General features: G+C 49.2%; 1 protein-coding gene across 5 annotated transcripts in view; it reads right to left on the bottom strand.

Moving 5' to 3' along the window:
• The window catches only part of Spocd1 (SPOC domain containing 1), a 29,117-nt gene extending 3,899 nt beyond the window's left edge, over positions 1–25,218 (bottom strand). The window contains exons 1-8 of one of the 5 annotated variants that reach the window (XM_087548788.1): positions 23,734–25,201; positions 6,570–6,611; positions 5,607–5,747; positions 5,105–5,162; positions 4,818–4,896; positions 3,800–3,956; positions 3,564–3,680; positions 1,217–1,342 (exon numbers count right to left, since the gene is read on the bottom strand). In XM_087548788.1, the coding sequence (XP_087404914.1) occupies positions 1,217–1,342; positions 3,564–3,680; positions 3,800–3,956; positions 4,818–4,896; positions 5,105–5,162; positions 5,607–5,747; positions 6,570–6,611; positions 23,734–24,561 (1,548 nt within the window). In that variant the 5' untranslated portion in view covers positions 24,562–25,201. 5 annotated transcript variants of the gene reach the window in all.

The following is a 25,218-nucleotide window of genomic DNA, read 5'->3' as shown; positions in this document are numbered from 1 at the left end:
TTTCTAACTTTTACTTCTTTCCTTGGGTCAAGTCCTCAGAAGCAGGGGACGAACCCAGGAGAGTAAACATTCTAACCACCTTCGCCCTCTCAATAGAAATCCCTTCCGTTCAGAAGGTTTGAAGAGATTTCGAGACACTGCCAGGGGCACATCCCCAACCCACTCCAGCCCAGGACACTGGTTCCGGTTTCAGCAGGAGCACGAACTGCATTTAGTAACCGCCATGTTCAAACCAGGTGCTGTTTGTGTAGGGGCCACACGGCAGGGACTCGGTAAGAGTGGAGATTGCTCTTCTCTGTCACCTTCCCCGTCCCCCTATCATCTCCTCTCTTTCTTTCTCCTGACACCTCTCTGTGTCTCCAGTCCCTCTCCAATGCTGACACGCAGCCTCTCGAGGGAATGTGCTTGGCCTACGCCGGGGAGCAGCTGCACCCCCGAGGGCTCCTCTCTACACAGGCAGTGATTCTTCCTGGCTCGAATACTTGGGGTGGGAGGTGACAAACCCGCAAGTGTCGTCTTGTCAAACCCTTGTCATTTCCCCCAGGGCCTGGTACCCAGGAAAGGCTCCATAAATCTGTACTGAATGACTGAACATGAGCTAAGAGACTTGCCTGCCCTCCACCCATCTCCTAATCAGAACCAAGTGACAACCGACCCATAAAGACCCCAACCAGGCCAGAGAGGCCTTCTCAGAGTGATGGATATGGGGACAAGGGGGAGGTCCTGCTGACCACAGGACACTGGTTAACCAAGTTGGGACAGATGAGCCACCATACTAAGCAGGCTCCGGACAAGACGGAAGTGCTCTGGTAAAGGATGGTGCTCCACCAGGGGATGCAGCTGGCCCATCAGTTAGTTAGAGGCCTAAGTCCTGGGCCTCCTCCAGTGCAAGGGCAAGGTCGGGAGGGCCCCTGGCGTTATGCCCAGGGTCTCGGGTAGTTCCTTGCCTGTGGCAACTCCAAGCATATAAACCCATTGATAAAACAGATCTCTGTGTCTCTCACATCTGGAAAAAACCTTCGCCTGAAGCCAGAGTGGCTGTGCTTGGGGTGAGCGTAAAGACAAGTGTCCTGGAGTTAGGCTAACAGGAGGGAGAACAGTGCCAGACCTACTTACTGTCTTGAACATGGGGCCATGGAGTAGGCAATGGCCGTGCTCAGGGCCCCATAGTTAGCAGGGCGAGGAGTACCTGTGTCGACCTCAGGTTGCCCCTTACCATCAGGTCTTCCAAGGTCAGCATCTGGTCCGAGTCCCGAGGGATCTCTACCTCGCCCTTGTGAGTCAGTTTGGAGGCGGGAAGCCTGTACGGTTCCTTCTGTTGTTGCTCAATGATATCCAGGCTCTGCAGTAACCAAGCCAAACTCAGCCAGGGGCCTCTGGCCACCCAGGACCCGGTCGCTCCCTCCCTCCTTCGAGGCCCTTCCCTTGGGGGCTCCCCTCATTTTCAAGCCTCTCTCTGTTCACTTAGAAAGCCAGCCCCCCTCAGCCCTACCCTTCCAGGTCCTACTGAAGTTGTGCCTCCTCTAAGAAATGTCGCTGTACTTGGCCTTCACCCAAGTCAACTACGCTTCTGGCTGCCCCACCCATCTGTCCCCAGGGAGGCTGTGGTGTGGGAACAAGTGTTGCAGGCTGAGTCCCAGATGGGTCATTAATAAAGATTTAAGGATTAGAGTGACTTTGGGCCACCCCTTAGTTGCCTCTAAACCTCAGTTTATCTGTTCTCTGGGGATTTAGAGCAAGGTATTAAGCAACACATGAGGAGGGCTCAGCCTAGCTTCACAGGAATGACTGTCATCCCCTTTGTTGAGCAAAGTCACCTGACCTGTAAGCCTGTCTCCCCTTTTCTGTTTGTTTAAAGCAAATTCTTTTTTTAAAAATGTTATTTAGATTGGTGTTCTCCCTCCGTGCTATGTCTGTGTGAGTTACTGACAGTTGTGAGCTGCCATGTGAGTGCTGGGACTTGAACCTGGGTTCTTTGCGAGAGCAGCCAGCGCTCTTAACCACTGGGCCATCTCTCCAGACCCTCTCCTTTCCTAATGGTGCAGGAAGACAGGGGTCCTGCAGCCTCCACACCCAGGCAGGGAGACTCCGTGATGGCGACACACTCAGCTTTGTACTCAAAACAGCTCACACTAGGTCAGGCCCTGTGTGCATTACCTTCTTGCTTGTGTACCTATGCCCACATGTGGGGGTGTGAGTTAGTGGATGGCTAGATGCATGTGTACAAATGCATGTGGAAGCCACAGGTCCATCTTCAGTGTCCTTCCTCGGGAGCCATTCACCTTACAGTTTGAGGCAAGGTCTTTCACTAGGCTTCCCTGTCTCCGCCTCCCTAGCCAACACTGGGATTGTAAACACATGCCACCATGCTGACTTTTTACATGAATTCTGGGGCTCGAACTCATACTGTAAGGCAAGCTCTCTACTAGCTGAGCTTCCTTCCCAGTTCCCACCCCGGAATTCTTTTCTTTCCTTATTTATTTATCTATCTATTTATTTATTTACCTACCATTTTATATACTGATCACTGTCCCCCTTCTTCTAGTCCCCCTTCACACAGTCCCTCCTCTCATCTTCCCTACCCCTTCTCTTCTGAGAGGGTGAACACCCCTCTCCCCATCCCAGTATCCTCCAACCTTGGCACATCAAATCCCCTCTAGGCGGGGTGCATCCTCTCCCACTGAGGCCAGACAAGGCAGCCCAGTTAGGGGAGCAGGATCCACAGACAGGCGACAGGTTTAGAGACGGCCCCTGCTCCAGTTGTTGGGGGAACCCGTATGAAGACCAAGCTGCACATCTGTTACTTTCCTTTTTTAAGATTTATTTTATTTTATGTATTTGAGTACTCTACCTGCATGTGCATCTGCAGGCCAGATCTCATGACAGATGGCTGTGAGCCACCATGTGGTTGCTGGGAATTGAACTCAGGACCTCCAGAAGAGCAGCCAGTGCTCTTAACCCTGAGCCATCTCTTCACCACCACCCCACCATGGAATTCTTAATAGCTGTGGCACAGAGGCTTCAGTGACACCCAAACTACATAGCTGCTCCCATCTGAGGACACCTGCAGTGCCTGGACAGAAACTTGGCTGATGGATGGGGACACCGGTTGGACTTGGGTTATTACCTCAGCACCTCAGCAGCTCAGCATTGGACTATTGCCTCTGGCCTTCAAACATTGGGCCAGCATTCCTGACAGCAAGCTCAATGCTATGCCTTCCCTACTCCCGAAAGGAGGCCCACAGGCAGGACCCAGGAGGACCTGACTGAAGGGAGTGGAGTTGTGGGGCCCCTTTTCCAAATCTGAAGTTGGGGTGGAAAGAGGAGCAATGGTGATGTCCTCACATACCTCCCTCCCTCTCTCTCTCTCTCTCTCTCTCTCTCTCTCTCTCTCTCTCACACACACACACACACACACACACACACACACACACACACACACACCTTGCATGGTTTCTGTTTTCTCCAGCTCCTTCTCAGTCCCGACTGTCCTTCTGTCCTGCTTCCTCTGTTCCCCTTCCGCTGCCCTCCCCTTTCTTCTGATTTGTCTACAAAGCTCTCACCCTTCTCTTCTCCTGGTCCCGCCAGCGGGACAGCTCCTTCGGGGCCAGCTGGATTGAGCTCATCTGTACCAGGTCCTTAGGGGTGACATCACAGTGAGCCACTTTGAGAAACAGGTCCTGTGGAGGTTGGGGGAAGAGAATGCACCATTCCGTCCTGAGAGCACCCACTCCAACCTGCTGTCTGCTCCTGGTGACCCCAAGCGAGGGTTAGGCAGGTGGAGCCACCCCTGGCTCACATTTCGGGGATCCCGCAGGTTGAAGAGCAGGTTACGGTACTTGCTCTTGTAGCGGAGGTTGGTGTCCTGGGTCAGGTGGAAGAGGGCAGCCTCAATGCCTTCTGCAATGCCCTCCACCTCGTCTTCCCTCAACTCCAGGTTGGGAAGCTCCTGGGTGCTGTGGGGACAAGCAAGCCCTGAGCAGAAATGTTCCCCACTCCCTTAGCCTGAGAGGGAGATGTAGTGATGGGAGACAGGGCCTGGGCCATCTCCTTTCTTTTAGGGCTGTTCCCCTACAGATCTGTTGACTCCCACCCCTGCTCTGTGAGGAAGATGTGGTATTAACCTAGGGAGAACTCAGAGTTCAGGGCTCACCCTAAGGCTACCCAACAGACCTGTGGCAAAGCAAGTGTCAAAGTCAGGCTGCTTGGTCCTGCTAGACAGCTGAGTCTGTGTGGAGAGGATCGAGCCTGGGGTTGGGGGTTAAGGAATCAACCAGAGAAAAGAACCAAGCTGAGGTCGGTACAGTAAAAGATCAACCAAGGAAAGGGAGACATGATCCTGATCTGCTGCTGACTCTGCCTTCTCTGAGTTTGGTCTCAGATCTCTGACTCTCACTGCAACTGAAGCCATGTATTACAGACACCCAGGTTCACATTTCAGCTTGCCATGGGCTGTGTGGGTCCGTAACCACCCCAACATCAAATAGGTTTAGACACACACACACACACACACACACACACACACACACACTATCTCACACACTGTCTCTGTCTCTGTATCTTTGTACCTCTTTCTCTACCTCTGTCTCTGTGTCTCTGTCTCTCTGTGTCTCTTTGTCTCTGTCTCTCTGTATCTCTCTGTCTCTGTCTCTCTCTATCTCTGTCTCTCTGTATCTCTGTCTCTGTCTCTCTCTGTCTTTATCTCTGTCTCCCCCCTTTCTCCCCCCCACCTGCCCCCCTCTCTCTCATATGGTCTGATCGGAAGCTACACAGGACAGTCTGTCAGCACAGCTAGGAGGTAGGGAACAAAGCCTTACCGAGTCCACAGTACCTCCTGCATGGCACGGACCACAGTGGATCGCACTCCAACATCCAGAGGCATAATCTCCCGCTCACCTGGGGTAGGGAGAATGTATCATGCAATCCCAGGGGACAACAAGAAATATGAGGAGGGGTAAATTTGAGGAGGGGGTTTGAATCTCCCCCACTCGTGGCTCTAGGACCCCGTTCCTTTGGAGAACTTTGGGCTGATAGGGAATGAAGAAAAAGATCCCAGAAGTGAGCAGCAGGGTGAGAGACTCCTCACCCGCTCTGGGGACGTCACCTGGGTCCTCTGCCCTCTGCTGAAGAGGCTGCACATTCTCCGCTTCTGAAGGGTCACTCTGCAGAGAGAGATGAGCATGGCAGAGAAGCCCACTCCAGCCAAGGCTGCTTTGAGGGCGGGGGCTCCATTTATCTATGGATGAATGGGTAACTCAGCCCCTATGAAGAGATCCCCAAGGGGCTTTGGAGCAATGGAATCATGTAAGAGCACCCCACACCCCACTCCAACGGATGGCTGGAGATCTTGATGCAGTAGAACATGTGGGTCAGCAGGATCACCGTAGACAGAGCCTTCCCAAGCACAATGGAGGAAAATCGCTCCCGTACTCCCCTAAATTCCCAAAACTAGTAGAAAGAGCATCCACAGAACCCAGGCCAGCATCCAAATGGGGATAACCCACCTCTTTGGGACCTTGGCCAAGTCACTCCATCCTGGGCCTCAGTGACATTGGGTGGAGTCAAGATTAAGCACTAGCCCCTAGGCAAGGAAGTCAGCTTTGTACCTGACAACAGGCCGGGTGAGCAGTCATGGGCTTTCTCTTCCTCCTGGCTGAGCTGGCCTTCAACTCCTCCATAGGTTCAGTTTGTCCTGGCTGCCTGCTGCTGACGGCTCCCAGAAGCTTGATCCCTGACCCAGAGCAGACCTGCTGGGAGAGAGCATGTCAATGCTCTGTCTGAAATAGTTCCCGCCTTGGCTTCAACTGTTTGCTTTCTCTGGCTTCCAGCAGCCAGTGACTCCAATAAACACAGGATCAGGACTGTACCCCCTTGTATCCACAAAGGCCTGGCACATAGTAGGACTCAGTAAATGTCTGCTGCCTGGCCAGCCTCTGTCCCGGGAACAAAGCCACCTGTCTCTGTGCTCGCCCTCTGGCTTCCCCTCTACCTCCCAGCCCCATTTTCTATCAATAGGCTCTACGTCATCAGGAAGAACACACCAGTCCTCGTTCTATCCACTCCTGCTCAAACATTTCTCATGTCTCTTTTGGGGACTCGGTGAAGCTAAAGCTCCTGTTATCCATGTACTGTCCCTGAGAGAAATCCCTTCATGGCTATTTAGTGAGCAGTTTGAATGCTGCAAACTTATTGCTTCCCCCTTTCACCACTACTGGGGGGGGAACCTCGGTTCCTTTGGAGCCTAGAGGATGTGCTGTTTCATGATTGGTAGATGAGGGTTAGGGGCTGTTGCATAAGGGTTTCAATTCCTTCCTCTCCTTGCTTCCTTTGGACTCCTCTCTCTCTTTTCCAAAGGTACATTTCAATTCTTTTAATTCCAAATCACAGGAATTGTGTTAGGCGTGAGTTGGGGGTGGGTTGCAGGGTCTGAGAGATACCGAAAGTCTAAGCTTTAGCATCACTGAGGTGAGGGGAGCGGGCTCAGAGAGCCTCTGCTGAGGAGGGCCCGGCCCACACACATCCCCAGAGCCAAACAGGGTGAAGGACAGCACTGAAGAAGAAGCACCTACATAGTACACGGACTTCACCCCGCAGGACACTCGCACCTCCTCCTTGGAGAAAAAATAAAGAGGGGTGAGAGATTAGAATCCAGAGGACCCCACAATCTAGCCCAGCCCAGAGAACTGCGTGCTTACGAGGCTAACATTTGTAAAAAGGCACCGGGCACAATCCAGCATCTACTAACAAGGCATTGTTAATACACGGTAACACATCCAGACTGTAAATTCTATGAGGGCATTAATCGGGGGAAGGAGTCATTAAAAGACGACCTTCTCCTGGGATCTGGAGGCAGGGACACGATCTGCATGAACTCGCTGCCACCCTAGACCATGAGGAAGTGGACGCTATGCTACCACCTCACAGAGGAGGGAACCGAGGCTTCAGTCGGCTGTGAGGAGTCCTAAGCCACCCAGCAGTTAATGCTAGAACTTCATCCCCCATTTCCACAGCCCCAGCCCTATGTGGAGCTACGGAAAGATTCATGGACCGATGTCATGTTGTGTTATTGGGAGGGAAGGGGGGAAAATAGGTTAGAAAACATTGTCTGTTGCATAAGCCCATTTATGTAAATATATATTTATAGATGCAAAATAGATGTTATCTCTAGGGAATGAATTCCGGGGAGACTTTCATTTTCTACATGTGTACACTTGGGAATTGATGTTATTCAAAAATGAGCATGTATTTCTTTCATAACCAGAAACATATTTTTTTATTAAAAGGCGAGTGCAGAACAATATATGTAGCATGCTACGGCTTGCATTACCGGGAGAATGAATTTTTAAATGTGTATTTGCTTGGCTACACATAAAACATATCTGGAAGTCTTTACGGATCCTAATAGTCCTGCCTCCCGGCAGGGAGGCCCTGGGTGCTGGGACGGAGGCTCTGCGTTTGGTTTCTTTTTCAATCCATGAGATGAATCAGCCTTTCAAAAAAAGTAACAAGGGAGAAAGAAGGAAAACGGGACACAGCGCGGGGACGTGGGAGAGGTATTAAGATCAGCCTGTCCTTCGAAGTAGGCTGGCTGTGGATTCAGGGGTCCTTCCACCGGCTTCACGGGGCTCAGTCTTTCAGACATACAAGACGGAACGCAGAGCGGGCAGGATGAGTGTGGGATGTAGTTAAAGGGAGACAGGGGTGGAAAGGAAAAGACAAAAAACAACCGGATTCAGCTGGGAACCAAACACAACTTCTGGAAATAAAAACATAATTAAAATAAAATAAAATAACTCGGTGTATGGTTTAATAGCATGTACTAGACACAGCTGAAGCCAATTAATGAGCTGGGAGATGGATCTCAAGAAATTATCCAGAACAGTCGCAGCCCAGAGACTGTGGAGCAAAGTCAAGAAGATGCAGCCGATGGGAGTGAGCGGGACTAATTAATCTAACTAATTAGGAGAGAAGGAAACGTGGCAGAAGCAGCACTTGAAGGTACACAGCTAAGAATTCCTCCCCGACTGATAAAAGAGGGCAATTCACAGTTTTAAAAAGTTCTGTGGAGTTCAGACAGGAAAATTAAAGGAACCTCACACCTACAGACATCAATCCTCAGGAATAAGAGAATTCAAAAAACGTCAAGAAAAGGACTGGAGAGGTGGCAAAGCTGCCCTTTCAGAGGACCTGAGCTCTGGTCCCAGAACCCACGTGTAATGACTCACAATAACTGCCAGGAACTCCAGCTCTAGGCAGAGTGGGTGTCCTCTTCTAACCTCCACATGTACACGCATGCATACATACACACACAAACACACATAAACATACACACTCACATATACACTCACTCACATACACACATACTCACACACATACACACATACACATATATACATGCATACACACACATACACATACATGCACATACACACACTCCCACATATACACACTCACACACACATATACACACTCATATACTCACACACATACACAAACATACACATACACATATATACATGTATACACACACATACACACACCTACACACACTCACACACACATATACACACTCATATACTCACACACATACACAAACATACACATATATACATGCATACACACATACACACATACACACACTCACTCACACATATACACACTCATATACTCACACACATACACAAACATATACATACACACACATATATACATGCATACACACACACTCACACACACATACACACACACACATGCAGACTCACAATTTAAAGAGTGAAAGAGGCTGGTGAGATGGCTCAGGGGTTAGGAGCACTTGATGTTCTTGCAGAGCACTGGATTTCAGTTCCCAGCACCCATGTTAAGCGACTCACCAACCACCTGTAGCTGAGATTCCAGGGGATCTGACACCCTTTCCTGGCTTCACAGGCACCTGCACGCATGGGGTGCACTCGGGTGCACATATAGATACCTACATCCTTTAAAAAAGTAAAAATATAATTTTAAAAATCACAGAGGAAAAATACTGGCTGGCAAGAACATTAAAATTGTCTGCTACAGCGCTCTGAATTCCCTCCACCATGCCCGGGTGGGCAACCAATACCGTCTTTAACACGCATTACACACCAGGAGCCTGAGGCACAGTGACTGGCTAATCAGGTAGCAGAGGAAAGAGCTGACATTTAAACAAGCCAGCCTGATTCTAGCAGGTGCTACCTTTACCCACCATGACACAGCATTCATTAAACGACACCACACCTATGAAGGGGACAGGCCCTTAGCCAAGCAGCTGGCTCCCCGGTGTTGAGAAGGAAAAGCAGAAGGCAGAGGGGGTGTTATTTTTAAGGTGCCCGAATAAAGCAATAACCCCTAGTTCCTGGAGGTCAGGGCAAAATCTTTTTTGAGAATACAATGAAAAGAGACACAACAGAGAAAAACAGAAGTTACCCTTCTTCTTGATAATTGTATGTTACTCAGTAAACAAAATGTACTAAAGGCAAAATGAACCAAAAAGGCTAAAGAAAAAAAAAAAGTAAAAATGCTAAAGGGTAAACCCGAGTTGGAAGGAAAAACAAATTCTCGCAGAAGGGAAAGATGAGTTGCAATGAGAAACTTTGAGCTGGGAAAAAGAAAAATACTGCGTTGAACCTAAACATTGTCTAGAATTACGATGACGCTGTGTAATTTGGGGGATTAAGAAACGCAAGAAAGGACCAATTTTCTGGATGACAATAGAACACAAATTGGGAAGGAGCGTGCTCGGAATTAAAACATCCCAAGACTGTCATTTTATCTGGGAGGAGATGTATCCTTGAGTAAGTGAATGATTCGCGTTAAAAGTCCCAGGAGGGCCAGTGAAGAGGTCCAAGCAAGGCACAATGAGGTGAACAGAGGCAGATAAGCCAGCGGTTACAGGAATGCACTCGGGTCTGTGGCACGTGCCTGCAGTCTCAGAAGCTGAGGCAGGAGGATCGTGAGTTAGAGGCCTACTTGGGCTGTATACCAAAGTCATGTCTCAAATGAAAAAAAGCCCAAAAAAACCCCCAAAAAACTAATACATAAACGAATTAGTATTCCAGACAATTACAAGAATGATCAGGTTTTTAGTCATTTATTCACTGATTAGGGAAAAAATGTTTATCCGCTCCACTTCAAAGAGTTGCAGGGGGCAGAGAAAAAAAGAGAAAAAAATCCCATTATGAAAAATAAATGCTATTCCTAAAATATAATGAGGCGAAGAGACAAAAATGGAGTAACGTGATATCGGGGTGTATGCCAAGCACGATGAAACACCGGCGTGATCTAAACAGCAAGGAGTGCGAGGCTTCAGAGACAGAGGAACATCGTTCCAAAGACTTCACAACTCAGCGAGACTCGGGTCTACCACGGAGCTACGGTTCGGAATGTATAAGCATCAAATAACATAATCTCCAAAAACCAGGGAGCAAAAGTTGACAGAGCTACAAGAAAAAGACAAACTCGCTATCACAACAAGCCCGTGTCTCTGAGTCGAGCTGACGAGACAGTCAGTGGGAATAAAAGAGATTTGGCAAAACCACCAGCTGCTTTACCCTACGTGGGCAACACTGCTCCAACCACTGCCGAACACACATTCTCTTCGAGTACACGTGCAGCAGACACGAGTGCACTGCACAGCCTGAGCCATAAACCAATGCTTAGTATTCTTTCCTTAGCGGGTGTTTGCCAGCAGGTATGGAAACGTGTGTATCAGGTGTTTAAGGTAATCAGGAAAGGGTGCAGGATTCCCTGGAACGAAAGTCAAGAGGTAGCTGCACAGCCTCATGCGGGTGTTGAGAACTGAACTTGGAGCCTCTGCAAGAGCAGCACAAGTATGGCGGCTGGAATGATGATGTCCCCATAGGGCCATATGCTTGACCCGTTTGGAAGGATGAGAAGGTGTGGTCTAGTTGGAGGAGGTGTGTCAGTGGCAAGAAGCCATTGTGAAATATTCATGCCAATATTGTCAATGAATCTATAAACGCAGATCACGCGGACACAGATCCAGAAAAATACAACTCAACAAAACGGCTCAAAACATAATAAACTGAGTTGGCGATCAGAAGCGGACACCCCTCCTCCTGAGGCATGCGGCAGGTGCGAGGCACTGTAAGGGGCTATTAAAATCTGTCCGAGGGGTTGGGGATTTAGCTCAGTGGTAGAGCGCTTGCCTAGCAAGCGCAAGGCCCTGGGTTCAGTCCCCAGCTCCGGAAAAAAAAAAAAAAATCTGTCCGAGTCAGCCAGGCACGGTGATACATGGCTTTGAGCCCAGCAGTCAGAAGGCAGAGGCAGATAGACCTTGTGAGTTCGAGGCCAGCCTGGTCTACAGAGTGAGTTCCAGGACGACCAGGGCTGCACAGAGAAACCTTGTCTCAAAAAGCAATCTGTCTGGTTGGGGACTTAGCTCAGTGGTAGAGCGCTTGCCTAGCAAGCACAAGGCCCTGGGTTCGGTCCCCAGCTCCGAAAAAAAGAAAAAAGAAAAAAAAAAAAAAGCAATCTGTCCAAGTCATTGTCAGCGTTAGTGATGTGTTGGGGGGGCTGTTTTAATTTTATTAAATCTATTTATCGAGGGGGGAGGACATGTTGTAGTCATGACAGACCTCTGTGCACTCTCTCCTTCCGCCATTTGGATGTCAGAGATCAAACTCAGGTCCCTCAGGTTTGGTAGCAGGCACCCTGACTTCCCTCACTGGCCACGTATTCTGTAAGTCTGTACTGTAAGGACCCCTTGTGAAGTTCCTTTTCTAGTTGACAAGATGCTGGCGATGAGGTAACCTGACCGACTACTGGGACTCTCGCTCACTACCTTGAACAATCAGTCCAACAGGCAGTCTAACAGCCTTACATCAGGACCAGAATATCCCATGAATATCTTTTTTTAAAAAATGCAGGATGGTCTGCGGAAAGCTCAGCAGAAGAGAGCATTGAATGCTCTTCCAGAGGACTTGAGTTTGATTTCAAGCACCCACACGGAGGCTCACAATGGCCTGTTACTTCATTTCCAGGGACCTGATGTTCCCTTCCAGCGTCAGTGGACATCGTGCATGGACGTGGTGCACATAAGAAATAAAAATGAATACATCTTTAAAACAAACAAACTACGGGCTATGCCAGCTCACTGCCTAGACCCTGAAGGCACAGCCCCTATCAGATGCTACCACCACGTATCCCAGTGTGCTGAGCCTTTGACAGCAGCCGGGGTTACAGCCTGCAACTACTTCTGCCTAGGCTTGTCTGGAAGTTGCAAAGCCGTTTGCAAGCAAGGGCTGAGAAAACCCAGCTTTTTAGGCCCATCCATGAATTATCGCCTTAGAGAACAAAGGGGTTCAGTACCTGAGACCCGCAGGAGAACCCAAGACAGTCTGGGGCTCCCACCTGCCTACTGCCTCCTTCAAGGCTACCAGGCACCAGCACTTGGCCCACCATGTCTATCTGTAAGAACAGCCAGCTAGCTGACTCGTAACACACCTACAACCACAGGTTACACCCAATCCACAGGGAGGAAACGTCTCTCCTGAAGAACATTCTAACAGTTGTGGGTTGTTTTTTTTTTTTTTTAAGCAATACTCTATTCCCACAATGTTCAAAAGTCAAATAATTCCAACCTCAAAGAAATTACTCCAGAAGACACTACAACCCACAGATCAGTCATTTCGGGACAGTTAACTCATCAACTGAAGTGCAAAAAAATTACAAGCAAATTATTACTAAGAACTTAGCAAATAGGCAGAATACACAGAAAAAAAAAAAAACCCCACCAGGACATTATCAAGTCGGGTTTGTTTCACTGAGGCAAGATTGGCTTAATATTTAAAAACTCATTAACTCTACTACATTAATAAATTAGGGGGTAAAAATCATATGACTATCTCCCCAAATGCACTGTGCATTCGGAATAATTAGCGATCCGGGGACAGAAGGAAGCTTCCTCAGCATGCTAAGAACAGCAATAGGAAAACACTGCAACGTGAGACCCTGAACGATTCCATAACACTCACGTCAATCAAAGTTCCCCACAACCAACTTTATCCAGGGTCATATGCATGCAGCAGGTAAGGACGGTGTGTGTGTGTGTGTGTGTGCACACATGTGCGTGTGTATGTGTGGTGTGTGTGTTATGTGTGGTGTGTGTGTGTGCGTGCGTGTGTGTGTGTGCGTGTGTGTGTGTGTGCATGTGTGGTGTGTGTGTGCGTGTGTGTGTGTGCACACATGTGCGTGTGTATGTGTGGTGTGTGTGTGTTATGTGTGGTGTGTGTGCGTGTGTGTGTGTTATGTGTGGTGTGTGTGCGTGTGTGTGCGTGTGTGTGTGTGTGCATGTGTGGTATGTGTGGTGTGTGTGTGTTATGTGTGGTGTGTGTGTGCGTGTGCGTGTGTGTGTGTGTGTGTGCGTGCATGTGTGGTATGTGTGGTGTGTGTGTGAGGTGTGTGTGGTGTGTGTGGGGGAAAGGATTGTAAGGAAATAATACAATTACCATTTGTCCGCATGGAACTGTGTCTATAGAACACAGCAACTGCCTAACAGATAAATTATATGAATTAGTAAGAGTTCAGCAAGATTCCTACATACAAAAATCAATGAGCAAAAATCAATCTTTTTTTTTTTTTAATATGCCAGCAACAGCCAGACACTGCGATTTTTAAAGTTACCACGTTAGAAAGGCATGGAAAATATCAAGCAGTATGCGGGATTATTGTGAGCCCTCCAGTAGGAAGGCTCACCCCCTGAGCAGTGACATGAGGCCCAGAACCTCTGATCCAGACACCATCTTGAGGGACTACAGGGAACAGAAAGGGAGTTAGCCCACCTGCAGCCCGACTGTACCGAGGAACACCGGGAGAGTGTTCTGAGTGTTGGAGGCCCATGCTGGGGTCTCCCAAGAAGATGCTCAGCTATGGGAAGAACCTACATGTGAGCAGAACCATCCCATTGGCTGGGAGCCTAGACACACGAAATGAGTAAGAGATCTGTAGCAAGGGAGACCACTTGGCTTCCTGGTCACTGACTCTGCCCCACCCTGACCTCCTTGTAGTGATGGACTAGAACCTCTGAAATCACCTGCCAGAATAAATCCTCCGTGGGGTGGTTCTTCTCCAGGACTTTCACAGCTGTAGAAAAACACACACGAGAGGGTCAGGCACTGGTGGGCCTTTAATCTCAGCACTCAGGAGGCAGAGGCAGCCTGAGTTCGAGGCCAGTCTGGTCTACAGAGCAAGTTCCAGGTCAGCCAGGGGTATAGAGAGGAACCCTGTCTCAAAAAACAAACAAACAAACAAACACCACACAAAGGACCACGTTTAACTATGAACCTAAAATGCAATAAATTATAGAATAAACAACCTCATTTCTTCAGCTTCCTGGGAAAAAGAAACAAAACCCCAAGAAGAGACAGGGGGATCCTGTGGTTTAAAAGAAACATGAAAGACTTATCAACCACTTCGAATGGGCGGAGTTCATTTGGATCCAACATTAAAAGGCAAACTATGCAAATAAATCAGGAGTTGGGTGTGGTGGCACATACCTTTATCCCAGCACGTGGAAGGCAAAGACTTGAGGAGTATGAGTTTGAGGCCAGCCTGGTCTACACAGGGACACCCCGGCTCAAAAAAAATTGCGTGTGTGTGGACACACACACACACACACACACACACACACACGGCTGGACTTGAACTCAGATTTGCTTGCCTCTGCCTCCCGAGTGCTGGGATTAAAGGTGTGTGTCACCACCACCTGGCTTGGATGAGTGTTTACTTGGCTGAGTTAATACTATCAAGGAATTGTTGCCATCTTGAAAGGAAGGTGACACTTGGTGGCTAGCGTGGGTGGGAGAACAGGGACTTCATCCCAGGAATCAGAAATTACTCTCTGTAAGAGGCTACACAGAGAACACGGCTGATAACAAAGAGTGTGTCCCCTTGACTAAACTCTATCCAGGTTTCTGCAAGGGCTCTTCTCCCCCCAGCTCTCAAACTCATGTTTATAAGGACCTAAAAGCTACCACCACCCCACAAGATAACCTTAGACTTTAATCACCTGCTTCAGGAAACCCAGTAGAGACCCTCAAGTTCACTGCTGGTTCTGCCAACATCTGCAGACAGGGCCAGTCTCCCAGACTTGACATTTGTCATCTAGAAGAAAAATTAGTCTGCTGACACTTAAACCAACCAAACCTTTGGGATTTGCACTTCCCTGACCAAGTCCCTGCCTGCCCTGTCCCTGTTCTTTAAAATGCACAATTGTTTCTGTACAGAAAGGAGCTGGAGGAGGCGTCAGTGCACGCCTTTAATCCCAGCACTTTCGAGTCAGGGACAGGCAGATCTCTGAATTTGGAGCCAAACTGGTCTGCAGAGCAAGTTCCAGGACAGCCAGGGCTGCACAGAGAAACCCTGTCTAAAAAAGCCAAAAAAGAGGAGGAGGAGGAAGAGGAGGAAAGAGGGAGGTAGGAAAGACAGACAGACAGACAGACAGACAGACAGACAGATGTGGTTTCTAGGGTCTAGAGGTAAGCAGGAATGAGAACAGGGAATTACTGTCTGATAGGTGGATTCAGTTGCAGGGTGTGTGTGGGGTGTGTGTGTGTGTGTGTGTGTGTGTGTGTGTGTACTAAATGCCACTGACCTGTACACATAAAAACTGATTAAGACCCAAATTTTATGTTATGTGTATTTTACACAATAAAAATTTTTGGATTTTCTTTCACCAACAGATACTGTAAGAAAAGCCAAAATTATGGACTGGAGAGACTTTGGTGAAGAATGCTTGCTATTGTCACAGAGAGCCTGAGTTCAGTTCTTAGCATCCACATGGTGGCTCACAATCTCCTGTAACTCTAGCTCCTGCAGAAATGATGCCTTGTTCTGGTCTCCAAGGGCACCCAGTCCCGTGCACAGACTCACACTCAGATCCACAAAAGGACAACAAAACACAACTGGAAAGGAATATTATCCAGAATATGTAAAGAATTCCTATGAGTTCATAAGACATTAAGGCACACACATATGTCTATGATTATGTATATGTATATTGTATGTATGTGTGTATATGTGTATATATACATACTTGATATATACATGTATATACATGGGACAAAGTTTTAACAGGGATGACTAAAATCGATGAAAAGTTTCTTATATTAAGGAATTAACATGAGGACAAAATCAAGCGCACGGAGTCATGTTGTCTATCTCTAATTTGGCAAAAATCAAACACTGACAGCATCAAATGTCAGCAAAGACGTGAAATGACTGGAACACACCTACAGTGCCGGTTGGGTGCACACTGCTTCGGTAACTCTAGGGTCACTCCACCTCGAACACACCTGACCTCTGTCACTGTGGTGGGTACCTACCCCTGCAGATGCACATGCCCTGTAGTCTAGATAACCAACTCCAGATGCTGTGCCCTCTGAAGACATTCTTGCTCAACTATGCCAAAGAACATATGCTAAACTGTTCACAGCATCCCCATGTCTAATAGCAAAAAATAAACAATAAAAAAAAACCACTACAAAGTCCCATATGCTGTAAATATATCTGTGACCTGTGCATGCAGTGGGAACCAACATTTAGGATTGGTGCAATCAGAAGAATGTTACTAAGTCTTTCTGTGCCTCAGTTTCCCTATCAGCAAAATGGGGATAATACGAGGTGAGCAACCTCCTCAGAGTGTTAATTCGAGGACCATGGCATCAAGAGTAAGCATCAGGGCTGGAGAGATGGCTCAGTGGTTAAGAGCACCGATTGCTCTTCCAGAGGTCCTGAGTTCAATTCCCAGCAACCACATGGTGGCTCACAACCATCTGTAATGGGGTCTGATGCCCTCTTCTGGCACCCAGGTGTACATGCAGATAGCACACTCACACATAAAATAATTAAATTAAAAAAAAAAAAAAGTTGACTGGACCATGATGTCTCTCTTCACACCAACAGAGCACTGAATGAGGATCTGCCCCCTTAAAAAGAAAAAAGTTATCGGTCCCCAGCTCCGGAAAAAAAAAAAAAGAAAAAAAAAAGTTAAACATCCGCACCTGCATCAGCACCTGCATCAGCACCTGCATCTGCACCTGCATCTGCACCTGAAACATGTCAAGCTCTCTCTCTACCAATGTTGGCTCCGGCCTCAGAAGGTTTCCCTCCTGGCATACACCTCTGACTTCCTCCAGCCAATGCTGTCTCTGCTGATCTTTCTCGGTCTTCCTGGATCCCGCCTACCACTCTACCCCTGTAACACACCCAGCTGCCCCAGCCTCAATGTTCACTACTCTACCCTTGTAACACACACTGCCCTCTTTCCGGCATATTCCTCCTACCTCCTCTGTCTGCTGAGCACCTATTTCCCTTGTCCAGACCCACCCAGCTCAGCCGGCCGGGTCCTCTGCCCTACTCCACTGTCTGGGAATCCACAGTCTTCTGAACTTCAGCTTTCTGATTACTTTATCTGTGCCCCTCCCAGGCTGGCAGATCCAGGTAGGAACCCTCCCGCCCCCTGCTCTGCTCCAATCATCCCACAAAAAAGTTCCATATGTATCTGAACCTCTTCCCCAGGCCACTGGCAGCCTCTGGACTAGCACAGCTCCGCCTGCTCCAGCCACATGAAATTGACTGAGTCAAAAACCTCTAAAAGCCAATTTTCTTACATCGGTTGGACAGAGGTATTAACATTGACTTCCATGCTCCTGTGGGATTAAATGAGATGATGTGTGTGAAGCACCTGTTAGAGCAAATAAATTCGCTAGTCAAAAAAGAGCTTGGCGCTGAGGTGTGGCTTCACCAGCAGAGTGTTTGCCTCGCTTCTGTGAAGCCTTGGACTCAGTCGCCAGCGCCTCATGGGGCAGACTTGGGGGGGTAGTACATGCTGGCAGGCTCCATAGTGCAGAGTCATCCTTAGCTCCACAATGAGGCTGAGGATGGCCTAGGATACAGTAGACCCTGAATCACAAACACACACACAAAGCTGAATTGAGGAGGGGGGAGAGAGATCCGTTATTTCGTCATTGTTTTCAGTGCAGGGAATAGAACCGAGAACCTTGTGCATGATAGACAAGTATTCTACCCCTGAGCTACACTCCCAGATAAGGCGCCATTCTTAGGTCATCCACTGGGTGACACTCCTCCCTGCCTCCTGACACTTGGCAGCTGTGGGCTAGGTGTCTGGGTCAAAGCCAGAGGAGCTGTGAGGGGCATCCTCAGGGAAGAGGGCAAACTCACAAAGCCACCCTCCTTATCCCTCCTTCTACCCCGATCCCCAGAGCAGCTCCTGACCTCTCTGGAAACTGCAGCACAGAGGGAAGGATGGCATCTTGACCCACCCACCCTCCAAGGGTCTCAGTTTCAAGGCAGAATACAACATGGCTAAGTTCTCCTGTCAGAGCTGGGTGGTGCTCAGGCTGAGTGGACGCTCTCCATTTCACAGAGGAGGCAATTACGACTCAGAGAGGAGAATCTCTGCCTGAAGTCTCTGTGTACCAAGATCCTGACCTTGAACTCTTCGGTCTGGCTCTGCTTCCACTCAGGCAGCCTCCAGCGAAAAGTTGTGGGGTCCCCCCAGGGCCCTGACAGATGATCACTGGGCTCTGTGCCCGTGCTTGTCCATGCTGCCCACACCCCACTCTACTTATCCTCAACCACCCACTGCCCGTCCCTGTCACAACCCAGCCCCAATTCTTTTCCTGCAGCTGGCACCGGTTTCCATGGAAACGGGTTGTTTGGGCAGCTGTGTGATGGTAGGCTGAGCTGCAGTATCCAGAAAGATGCTTGGAGCAACGCGCAGTCGTGGTCTGCATCCAGCCAAGCCAGGCAGGAAACCTGGTTACGACACAGCGCTCCAACAAGCCCTCCCCTCTGAAAATGCTGCAACCCTAGGCACCCGGACCCCAGCGTTCAACCCGAGTTAAGTTGTCTGAAGTGAGGAGAAGCCAGATGTACCAGAAACCTCTCCCCAGCATCCCTTCCTGCATAGCAAAACCGCGTAGTTCTTGTCACAAGCATCGAGTTAAATGGCAAATGTGTCACGACAGTGACTCCTCACCACCACCCCACGAGGTAAGCATTATTAACACCCACGTGACATCCCGTGGGTCATCAGGCAAAGTGAGGCTGAGCGGCAGCTCTCAGTACCTTCCAGTGGCTGGAAACGAGAAAAGGAAGTCCCTGCCCAGTCTCTCATCAATGTGCCCACGGCTGTGACAAATACAGCAAGATACAGCTCTGACGCAGGGTCAGGAAAGGCACAACTTCTGTGGAACCATGCGCACCAACCTGGAAAGACCTTCAAATGGTACAGAGCCTAAACCGCAAAGCAGCCCCGCACCATACTGCGCAGTCTGACAACCTATTCACACACGAAAAGGCCAAGAGCAGACGTTCACATCTATACAGACACTCAAGAAAAGGAGCCCGAAGGGCACAGCCCTCAAACAGTTGTTACCTCCCAGCGAATGGCAGTCTCAAGGGCATCCAAAGAAGCTTCTTACTCTACTAAAAAAAAATATATGATTTTTTTTTTGTGTGTGGTATATTCTGTGTGTGTGCACAGGCACCGGCACAGGCATAAGCATCTGTGTGGGTGCAGAGGCCAGAAGAAGGAGCAAAATGTCTCCCTCTGTCACCTCCACCTTGTTTTCTGAGACAAGGTATCTCACTGAACCTGGAGGCAGGCTGACAGGCTGCTGCCAGCGAGCCCCAGTGAGCCCCAGTGAGCCCTAGTGAACCCTAGTGAGCCCCAGTGAGCCCCAGTGAACCTCAATGAACCCCAGTGAGCTCCAGCGAGCCCCAGGGAATCCCAGAGAGCCCCAGTGAGCCCCAGAGAACCCCAGTCAGCCCCCAGTCAGCCCCCAGTCAGTCCCCAGTCAGCCCCCAGTCAGTCCCTAGTGAGCCCCAGTGAGCCCCAGTGAGCCCTAGTGAGCCCCAATGAGTCTCCTGTCTCCACCCCCCACAGCGCTTGGGAGACACATGCATACTGGTTCACTCAGCTTCTTACTTGGGCCTCATATTATCACAGGACCTCTCTCACCTCTGAGCCATTTCTCCATCTCTGGGTTCTGAAGTGGAAACTTCTAGTTTCTTTGGAAAGTTAGTTATGTCAAATGATGTTTTGCTGGAGCACAGAGGTGAAAGGGCATCTTGTTAAAGCAGACACAAGAAAGAATGTTTTCCTGAAGCAGATGCTGGATGAAGGGGTGTCGTATGACCCCACAGGCAGTGGGAGACAAGCTCTGTGCATTGCTTTGGTTTGCCCTGCCTCATTATTCCCCATTCATCGCTAGGCTGCCATTAAGAGGAGCTCACCCAAGAACTGCTCCTGGGGTTCCTGAAGCTGTTTGCCACTTCTGTGGCCTCACCTCAGGACAGTTGGTAGCCTAACACTTCCTTCAGGATTGAACGACAGCTGCTGGTTCATGCCTGGTGTCAGCCTGCCTAGAGGACTGGTCTGAGGCTGTCAGTTCGTGTGTGCTGTCTGCTGCCCAGAGCATTGGTCTGCAGCTGCTGAGTGGTATTTGGTGTTTGCTACAGGACTGAACTGCTGCCCAAGAAGATGGACCTCCCCCCAAAAAACTACTGCTAAACAGGTCCACTTCCCCCACATCCTAATAGCTTTTCTCTTCCACCACCTCTGCTGGCAGTGGGCTAGAGGAGAGATTGAACCCTTATTAAAAGTAGGTTGCAAAAACATTTTATGCCTACAGGACTCTGTTTTGTTTTTCTTTTGTTGAGACAAGTTCTCCACATCTCCCAGACTGGCTTCCAATTCGCCCTGCAGCCAAAGGTAAGCGTTAAACTCCTGATCTTCCTCCCTCCTTCCACTTCCCAAGTACTGCAATCAGAGGTGTACCCCACTGCACCCTATTTATGCAGTGGTCCCCAGTATTGAACCTAGAGCTTTGTGCACGATAGACAAGCACCGTGCCAACTGAACCAAGTCTCACCCTAACTGGGACATACTTTATATATCAAAAGGAAAAATAAAATATGATATAATTATGCCAGTTTGGGGTAAGACAAGACCCGTGTGTAGGAAAAAAAATTGTGAAAGGCCTGCTCTGAATGCTGCCAGGCGCTCACACTAGATGCCAGGCACTAGATGCCAGGCGCTCGCACTAGGTGCCAGGCAGTCACACTAGGTGCCAGGCAGTCACACTAGATGACAGGCGCTCACACTAGATGACAGGCGCTCACACTAGATGACAGGCGCTCGCACTAGATGACAGGCGCTCGCACTAGATGACAGGCGCTCGCACTAGATGCCAGGCGCTCGCACTAGATGCCAGGCGCTCACACTAGATGCCAGGCGCTCACACTAGATGACAGGCGCTCACACTAGTTGCTGTGGTCACACTAGATGCCAGGCAGTCACACTAGATGCCAGGCGCTCACACTAGGTGCCAAGAGGTCACACTAGATGCCAGGCACTCACACTAGTTGCTGCGGTCACACTAGATGCCAGGTGGTCACACTAGATGCCGAGGTCACACTAGATGCCAGGCGCTCACACTAGATGCCGAGGTCACACTAGATGCCAGGCGCTCACACTAGTTGCTGCGGCACACAGAATTTGTGTCTCTTCTCTTCTTTCTCATTGTTATTTTGTCTTGGCTGTTGGTTTTTTTGTTTTTTTGTTTTTTTGTTTGTTTGTTTGTATGCTTTGGTTTTTGTTTTGTTTTTTTTTTTTTTTTCTGGAGCTGGGGACGGAACCCAGGGCCTTGCGCTTTCTAGGCAAGCGCTCTACCACTGAGCTAAATCCCCAACCCCGCTTTGTTTTTTGAGACAGGGTTTCTCTGTGTAGCCCTGGATGTCCTGGAACTCACTCTGTAGACCAGGCTAGCCTTGAACTCACCAGAGATCTGCCTGCCTCTGCCTCCAGAGTGCAGGGATTAAAGGTGTGCGCCACCACTGCCTGGCTCCTCTTTATTTTCTAAGACAAATTAAAACAACTTTGGAAATTAAAGATGACTACTTGGGGGACTGGAGAGATTAAGCTTGCTTTTCATTCCTCCAGAGAACCATTCCCGGCACCACTTCAAAGTTCACAACCACCTGGAACTCCAGTTCCAATGCCCTCTCCTGGCCTACTCCGACTCCTGCCCTCACGGACACACACTCCTACACACACAGACACATATGCAAAGTGAGTAATAAAACAAGTCTAAACGACAACCAAGCAGACCAAAGGTTTCTGGTCGGGTGTGTGACACAAGCCTGCAATCCTGCCATTCAGGAGGTGAAGACTCGAGGGTCAGGAATTCAGGACAGACTTGACTACATAGGGAGTTTGAGACTAGCCTAGGCTACCCAAGACCTTGACCCACCACCTCCACAAAAGCCGAAATACAGGTGCTCGCAAGAACAATAGCACAGGGTTGGAATGCACGAGTCCTACAAATAAGAACATAGGGAGCTCATTCCCTCCTGTCCCAGTGTTACTAATGAGCTCTTTGACCCCGACCAGGCATTTTATGACTCTCGGAGCCTCCGTGGCCAAATCAGTACAATGGGTATATCCGCAGCGTCTACCTCAGAGATTGTTACAAAGATTTCAGATAACATATTCAGCACCCAGCATATTGAACAAGCCAGACGGTGACATCAAACACACGAGCGCACAAGACAAACCACCTAGGTTTGGGACTCGCTGTCATTTCCTTCTCTATGTTTTATATAATTATATCAAAAGCACCTAGTAGATAATACACATTCAATAAATATAAAAACAATCAATATGTGTGAAAAAATAAATGCCCTCTTCCACCCCTTGGCTTGAAGACATTAGATATGATTATTAACAAAATTAGTATCATGATTAAACAGACAATGAATGTAAAGAGAGACAGTGACTAGAGGGAATGTGGCTGAGCCCTGACTCCATTCCTGTATGAACCTGGAGATGTCTGTTAATTCCCCCGAGCCTCAGTTTCCCCATCTGGTAAAGTGGGCTGATTTCTGTCTTGTGGTACTCTCACTAACACTATGAATAAAGCAAACACAACAGGAATGGAGTGACTTACCTCCTATCTTATGCTGGACACGTTATTTCATGTCCTGTCTCATTGTCCCATTAAAGAGGGATGTGTATATCCTTAGTTCAGACAGGGTCTCACTAGGTAATCCTGGCTGGCCCAGAACTCACTCTGTAGACCAAGCTGACCTCAAATTCACAGAGATCTACCTTTTGGCCTGCCTCTGCTTCCAGAGTGCTGGAATTGAAGGCACACACCATCTCACCCAACTTACTAAATTCCTGTTTTTAAATGAGAGAAAACTTATTAAAGAATAGTGGGAGGCGAGTCTCTAGGAAGCAGGCTGGAGCAAGATTTGAACCCAGGACTTGCTGCCTCTAGCAGATAATGGGCCTTCACAGGAACTCAGTAATGGAGTTTGTTTTTCCTTTCCTGACGCCAGAATTTCAATTTACAGAATCTGGGAAGCTACACACATCTGTAATCCTAGAGACTGAGAACCTGAAACATCAGAGCTACGGTAGGCTACAGTGAGTTCAAAGCCAGCCTCGGCAATTTAGGGTTTGGTGGATATAGTTCAGTCATAGAATGTTTGCTTTGTGTACATGAGGCCCTGGGTTCAGTCCCCAGCAAACCAAACAGAACAAGCATGAGAGAGAACGCTCACTAAGAGACACTGAAGTTTACTTCTGTTCAGTGCCACCCCCCCCCCCCCCCCGGAGGGGAGAAGTGGGAGCCATCCTATCCTAAACTATCAGCTTCGACTTACCGGTCTAGAGCAATCATTTTTCCTGGCTTCCTCTGGGTGATCCTGGCTTGAGTTGTCTGGACTTCCCCAAGGCCGTTTATTCACATGCTTGGGTCTTCTCTGCTCCTGGGATGCACCATCGAGCCCACCCAAGGGCTCCAGGGAGCTGGCACAGAAATCAGCTGGAGTAACAAGTCCTTGCCCCAACTCCATCCTGGACCCTGGCTGGGCCTTGTCCTCTGGCCTCTCCGGGTGAGGTGGAGTGCCGGGGCTGCCAACCACAAACCCGGACTGCGCTTTCTGCTGCTTTGTAGAATCCCCGGTCAGCACCTCTGGGTACAGTGCTGGACTCTGGGGGGGATCCTGTGTGACCAGACTAAGGGGCTCACCTGCAAAAAGCCCTGGGAATTCAAAAAGGTGGTCGAGGCTGTCTGGCGGAAACACGTCCTTGGCAAAGAACATGTTTTCAACCTCAGATTCTAGAGCACATTCTGCCCAACTTCCAGCGGGCTCTTCAAGCCCAGTGTTCTTGGAAGAAAGAAGACTTTGGGGACCAGCAAAGGCCTCTGGAGGAGCTCTTTCCGGAGGGCCTTGCACAGGCTGGCAGTCGCCAGACGGTCTCTGACCAAGCTTCAAGGAAAAGTATGACTCCTCCTCATCCTGGGGACAGATGCTACACTTCCTGCATTTTCTTCGGCTCCTCCGAGGGGGCAGGACTGGAGAGGGGGGCAGGTCCTTTTCACTGAGCCCCTCTTTGCTGTGTGTAGGGACTCTTCCATCACCCTTTGGGGAAACCATCCCTTCAACCGTGATGGCTTGTCTAAGGCTGGGGCTACTGGCCCCTTCCATCCCTGATGGCCCCTCTGTACAGGCAGTATTCTACTTGAGAAGCCCAGTGATGTATCACAAAGATTTCTGGAGCTTCTCGTAGCCAGAAAGTCACACAGAGAGTCCTGGAACCTAGACAAGGTCCTCTGTCCACCAGCCCTGGCCAAAAGCTGGTCAATAGGCTTCTGTGGAAAAGAGGAAGGTCTCAAGGAAAGCCTGACTGGATAGTCCTCCCGGACTGGCAACCTCACCTCCTAGAAGTGCTCCCCCACTCCCGCGCCCTGCCCCGCAGAAGGAAAGCTATCCAGATACGGCCAGTGCCTCTGAGCTTTCCCAGAGCTTTTTTACCCTTTAAGCTTTCTGCTTAAATGGAATAGGGTAAAAGTCAGTACTTATCAGTGACACTGTGAAATGAGGTATCTCGCCTTATCCTAGCTGATTCAGAGACTGCCCAAGAGCACACAGAGAGCCGAAAGGAGGAGATTCTCCCAGAAATGCAAAGGCCAGCTCGAAACTCTACACGGAGCAGAAACCATCAGCCCTATACTCCACTCCTATAGACCCCACTCTGAGTCAAGCCAGTCCCTGACTGCCGAAGGGTCTCAGGCCTAAAACTCCAAACCGCTTACTCCTGAGATGCTACAGCTCCTTCCCTTTCTACTCCCGAGGGGCAGGGGT

Source organism: Rattus norvegicus, chromosome 5 (genome assembly GCF_021556685.1).
Source record: "Rattus norvegicus strain SHRSP/BbbUtx chromosome 5, alternate assembly SHRSP_T2T, whole genome shotgun sequence".
In the NCBI taxonomy this organism is placed as follows: Eukaryota; Metazoa; Chordata; class Mammalia; order Rodentia; family Muridae; genus Rattus; species Rattus norvegicus.
Note: the sequence above shows the minus strand (reverse complement) of the source record. Positions and strands in the feature narration are given on the sequence as shown.